Source organism: Cibotium barometz, chromosome 44 (genome assembly GCF_041138505.1).
Source record: "Cibotium barometz isolate CiBa-2024 chromosome 44, ASM4113850v1, whole genome shotgun sequence".
NCBI lineage: Eukaryota > Viridiplantae > Streptophyta > Polypodiopsida > Cyatheales > Cibotiaceae > Cibotium > Cibotium barometz.
This window is the reverse complement of record NC_141089.1, coordinates 9,122,827-9,128,826: the sequence shown is the minus strand read 5'-3', so window position 1 is coordinate 9,128,826 and position 6,000 is coordinate 9,122,827. Positions and strand designations below refer to the sequence as shown.

The following is a 6,000-nucleotide window of genomic DNA, read 5'->3' as shown; positions in this document are numbered from 1 at the left end:
AAAAGAAACCAAACAAGATTGTTTTTCGGAGAACAATTCTGTCGATGTAGAGGCTTTCCAACAATCCCCACCTCTCACTGGAGCGAAGCAATCACAAAATTGGTATTCCAAGTCCACATACGACACTACCATGTCTATATTGTAGAAAACTCCATAGAGGCAACGGAAGGATGAACATGAGAGCTTTCAAGCTATGCAAAGACTCATGTGTGCTTTGTGTGATACGTGTGAGAGAGAGAGAGAGCGATCCTTATCCAACTTCTTGAGTTGAATTCACATTGAGGTTCCACTCACTTCAAAATGTGAGTCTACTTATATACATAAGTTTAGGGTTAAATGTCCCCAACTCCAACACACACACACACACACACTACACATGCTTTGCCAAGCACTCACACACACATTACAATGTCCTTAAATAGACGGAAAGGTTCCAACACCCCCTCTCAATGCCAACATGTGGCACACCATGATGAGCGTTGCACACTCATCTTCACTGCATGTGTGGAGTAGATGTGTCCATAGCCCAATGCTTCATGCATTCATGCTCCTCTTCCTACTAGAGGATTCCATGTTTGTTATCCTATGAAAGTGCTTGCATAATTGTTCACATCCTGGGGCTTCTTGCAATCACGTGCAAGATGGCCAATCTATCCACAAGTGTTACACTTCCTAAGTGATGGATCTTTCAAGAAGCAATGAGGTTCATTGTGACCCTTCTTACAATATGTACACTTGATCAAACTTGAGACCTTCTTCTTACCATGACCCATGGATAGGGCCTGCCCCTGAGAGGATGTCGATAACGATGCTGTGTCTCCCCTCTTTGCCTTGATGCTCCTCTCCTCATTAAACAAGGCACTAATGATGCTGTCCAGTGTAGACTTGGGAAGATGCTTCAATGTCGTGACTAGGCTCTCATATGGCTCAGGCATGCTTTTCAAACGCACTGTAATTACATCCTCCTCTTCCACCTTGGCATCGATGGAGGCCACTATGTAGCTCACTGATGAAATCACTAAGATTCTCCTCGGAAAAACGTAGGCCAAACAACTTGACCTTGAGAGCAATCCAAGAGTGCTTGGCTCTTGCTCCATATAGCCGCTCCAACTCATCCCATGCCGCCTTCGTGGACATAGACCCTGCGACCAAGTGAATAAGCTTGGGGTGCAAATTTAGGGCTATGACAGCAATTGCCTGCTCATCTGCATCCACTTCATCCGTATCATTGATGTCAACCTGCTTCGTGCCTTTCACATAAGGCCATAATCCCTTGTACATCAACAAATACTTGATCTGTGTCTGCCATGTGTGGAAACCCTCGCCATCAAACGGCTTAATGCTACTCACTGAGAGCTCCTTCATCATGACTTATCACACTTGAATTGAAGCTCCTGCTGATTGAGATTGTATAGAGAGGATAGAAAGGGAGAGAGGATGTACAACTACACCTCTTCAGAAATCAAATAAACAAGGCTTCAAAATACCTCAATGATGTGTTCTCTCCGAATCGATTACGATGCTTCTTTGATATGCAGGTGCTCCGGGCTCACAGCTGTAGGGTACACTTCACATTTTTGTCTGAGAAATGCTTTTTTAAAAAAGCACTGCATGCTGCAAGCTACTTTCCAAGCCTTGCAAATAGCTGAGGCACACTCTCCAAGCTGATGAGAGACGTCCCTGCCAAGCTCTTCAAGTCTTCAAACCCCTTCTACCAGGCTCTCAAGGAACTACGCCCTTACCACCAGGCTCAGAGAAGAGAAACGACCACCTGCCAGGCTCCAAGGAAAAGGCTGTGTTCCACTGTGATAAGCTCTAGGCCACATACGTGTTTTAAAATACGTGCTTTTTTCTCAACAAGGCACGCCATAGCCTTAGCGCTAAAGCTATGGAGTGCCTTGTTGAGACTCCAACCAGCTCGTGAGACTGCAAAGGACCAGTGCTAGCAAGATCTTCTGTGAGAGCGCTCCCTCTGTTACTCCAGAGCTTGCTTGCAGCTTTTGCCACCAACGCACCACTACTAGGAAGGCTTGTCCACTGCAAGCTCTTTCTCAGCTGACAAGGCTTGTTGCTTCATGCTGCAAGTCTATTCAGATCCACTGCTCACACAGATTCCAGGCTTGCAACTTCAGTGAGCTCTCTCCACAGTAGGTGATTCCTCAGATCTCTTTGTTGTTGGCTCTGATGCCATGTAGAAAACTCCATAGAGGCAGTAGAAGGATGAACATGAGAGCTTTCAAGCTATGCAAAGACTCATGAGAGAGAGAGAGAGAGAGAGAGAGAGAGAGAGAGAGAGAGCTATCCTAATCCAACTTCTTGTGTTGAATTCACATTAAGGTTCCACTCACTTCAAAATGTGAGTCTACTTATATACATAAGTTTAGGGTTAAATGTCCCCACTCCAACACACTCACACACACTACATTGGTTGCCCTCACATGCTTTGCCAAGCACTCACACACACATTACAATGTCCTGCTTACATAGACGGAGAGGTTCCAACATGTATTGGTGCTTGGGTTACATCCTCATGATGGGGAGTGCTAAAAATGGAAAACTGACGGTGAAGGACACTCCCGAATACAAATCCAAGCAGCAGCAAAGTATGTCTATGAAGTAGAGTGTGTAAGATGCAACCAGTCAATCGCACGAGCGGCACCCACAAGCATAAACAAGGCTGTAGAAGGCCCAAAACAAAAACGCAACCAAGGGGAGACTCCAGAAACAGTTGCCTTTCAATAGGACTTAGCTGATGTTAAACAACACAAGCGACCTAATGACATGGTGCTCGTACAAGTACAACTGCTAGGCAACAACCAACAAATGGAGAGGGGTGCCCTTTAAAATCACAAATATGCAATCAGAGTTGCAGTTGGATGACTGTAGCCCCTTGGGAGCAAAAATGATGGAGAGCTTGTGTGCACAAAAAATGATCAGAATTGCAGTTGGGTGAGTGTAGCCCCCTATGCGAGTAAAAACGATGGAGGGCTTGTGTGCCAAAAAATGATGATTAAGCTTGTAGGGGGAGGTGAAGTCATCGTGCATGGGATTTTAGGCAGCCACACCTACCCTTTACCACATGGGTGGTCACCCAACAAGATGCTCAAACAAGGTGCCCACAAGATTAGAGTCTCATGCACTTTAATAAAGTGTCCACCTCATTTTTAAATAAATGTGAACCCACAAAGATTATAGACTTTACAAAACATTTTAATAGATTAAAACAAACGTTTAGAGTGCACTTACACCTATTCACATGCCACAAAACACAACAAGATACAACACATTTGCACGTTTCACGGGCAAGCGTCCCAACCCTGTGAACTAGACATTCGTAGCATGCAGTCACATGAAAACAATTCGCGCAAAAACCATTTCAAGCATGCAAACATGTGTGCATGTGCACTTTGTTATGAACAAATCTCCTAGCCATGGAACATGTACATCACTGGCATTTCCGAGCACAAGTCTAGCACATCGGAAAGTGCGAAATTGGGATCCTGGATGCTCAAATCCACATGTTGGCCACAAATGGGCACGAAATCTGGGATCCTAGGCATTACGATCCACATACTAGCCTCAATATGAACGGCACGAAGATTGCTTGCCCCCGTAAATTGGCACGGGACTCGGGAAGACCATTTGGGTGACCAAATGGTGACACTACATACTTGATTGTGGCCTCCACTAACCTCCAAATTTGATGTAAGCAATACTTCATCTGTCAAGTCTAGATGCTAGCTGTCAAAAAACATGAAAGTGGCTAATAAGGAGAGCACACAATTCATGATGACATCCAAGAGTAGATGTACACCTACGCAGGTCCTTCCGAATCTGTGTTAAATAGCCTACCGTTTACTCTGTACTGTAAAGGCTTTCCACCACAGCCATACTAATGTAGTAGCAAGAAGCACAAACAAGGTAATCTCCATTTCCCCTTTTGATCATTTGAAAGGACCTAGCAAAGGCAGGAAGACCGTAGTGTTACTCTTCAGATGAACTACATTTGCGTGGTTTTGATGACGACAACAATCTGCACTAGAAACACCTAGTAAAACAACTCCAATATGTAATAATCTGAAAAGGATTGCAATTTATCTTGGAAGCTGGTAATGAACAGGAAGCTATCTTACCAAATCCTGCAGGGACAAGAAAATCCGAAAATACAAGTCATAAACAGATGAAAGCTTCAAAGCTGCCTTTTATTTTGGAAACATGTGAGTTGATACCCGTGCATTAAAAACATGGACATAAATTAGCCTCCTTATCTTTGCTTATGCAATAAATAATAGCTGCAAAATTGTAGGTTGAAAACACAACCCATAGCAGCATGAAGAATTGTCACCGTCTTTGTAAAGCAAATTAATGGCTTGCCCCATATGAATTCGGCCCAAACTTTTACTTAAACATCTGTCAAGTCGAGGTCAATGGAGAGGTTCTGGCTGTCAGAACACACAGAGGTGGCCGACTTGCAGGTGAAGTAGAATACACAGCCCATGATAGCATCCAAGAGCAATAAGAAGGAATACATGAACACCAGCAGAGGTCCTTCCCACAGTCTCGAAGCAGTGTTGATGGCGTAGTTGCTTGGTGGGATACCAATCACCCTATACTGATAAAGGCTTTCCACCATAGCTGTGCCTAGCGTCGTAGCAAAAAACAATGACAAGGCCACCTGGATTTTCCCCTTAATCAGATGAAAGGACCTCAGAAGGGCTGAAAGACCATAGTATTCCTCTAAGATGGAGACCACATTTGCAAGGTTTCCAACAACAATTATCTGAGCAAAGATCACTGAATAAAATAATCCCAATGCCAGCTCTGTAAGAAAGATCAAATCTGCGGAGAATTGCAAGGCATGTAGGAGGCTGACAATGAACAGGAAGACTGTAGCAGCCATAGTACCAAACCCTAAGAGGACCAAGCAACTCCAAAGGTAAGTGAAGAAGATACGCTTCCATAATCTGGCACCGGCAGTGATTGAGGTGAAGAGAGAGGGTATTTTGTCAGCATATGTACAAGAGACTATGTAGATAATGCTGGCCTTTGCTAGCAGCCATAAGGTGAAGAGTATGGGAGCTGCCAATGTGTATGAAAGGAGAACCTGGGAAAGGGACTCATAGATGGATTTTACAAGAGACAAGTAGTGAAGAAGACCCACTGCAGCTGCAGCTTCATAAAGGCGAGTGGTCAGCTTGTTGGCAAGTTCTCCATGTAGCAATGCACGAGAAAGGAGGAGCCCAGAGACAGGAAAGATGAGGAGCACCATGATGGACATAAGAATGGAGGAGTTTGCTCGCAGAAGGGTGATGGATTCACGCAGGATATCTAGGGCACCCATGGTCTCAAACCTCTCAGCATGTCTGATGAGCACTCTGCCCTCATGGTCATGAAATTCATGAAGGGATCTGTTGTGGGAGGCGAAATCAAGGACGACACTGGTGGATGATGGAATGGGACGATGATGCTGACCCATTTCGAGGGTAAGGGTGGCATCCACCATAGCCACACCATCAGAGCTTATGCCCCTTAGCCTCTCATGATCCATCTGTGGATCTCCTTTCTGAGAGTTTTCTTCTTGCTCTACCACAAGACTGGAAAAGGGATGGTTCATAGTAGAGATTGCAGGAGAATGCTGGCTTACCTGGCCATGCTTGTCTTGAGTAAGCAATTGGCGATCCAGAGCGTTGAGATGCTTCTTGTCTTGTGGGGCGACACAATCAGAGAGGAAACCTCCTGCAACGAAGAGGGCAAACACATAGGAAGGCGATTGGCAACGCGAGGCATCTTTTCCTGACCTTCTTTCTCACCATCATCGTCGCAGTGCACATCTAGTACCCCTCTGCTGCATGTAATGCGCGGAACATCCTTTCGAGCGTTGATCTCAATCCTGAGTAGCGATTCCCATCGAAGGCCCCCATATTTACCCTCCAAAGTAGTCGTGAAATAGGGCATCAAAAATCGTGATATTAATTAATTGTTTTTATTACTGGAGAGAGA

General features: G+C 44.9%; 1 protein-coding gene across 1 annotated transcript; it reads right to left on the bottom strand.

Moving 5' to 3' along the window:
• Positions 1-4,236: 4,236 nt before the first annotated feature.
• On the bottom strand, positions 4,237-5,927 carry LOC147612927 (uncharacterized). The gene has a single exon (XM_086782194.1). The coding sequence runs from the start codon at positions 5,612-5,614 to the stop codon at positions 4,403-4,405; it is 1,212 nt and encodes a 403-aa protein (XP_086638320.1). The 5' UTR covers positions 5,615-5,927; the 3' UTR covers positions 4,237-4,402.
• Positions 5,928-6,000: the final 73 nt, after the last annotated feature.

What these genes read in the sequence shown, in the direction of transcription:
- LOC147612927 (XM_086782194.1), bottom strand. Translation starts at nt 5,614, where the DNA reads ATGAACCATCCCTTTTCCAGTCTTGTGGTAGAGCAAGAAGAAAACTCT.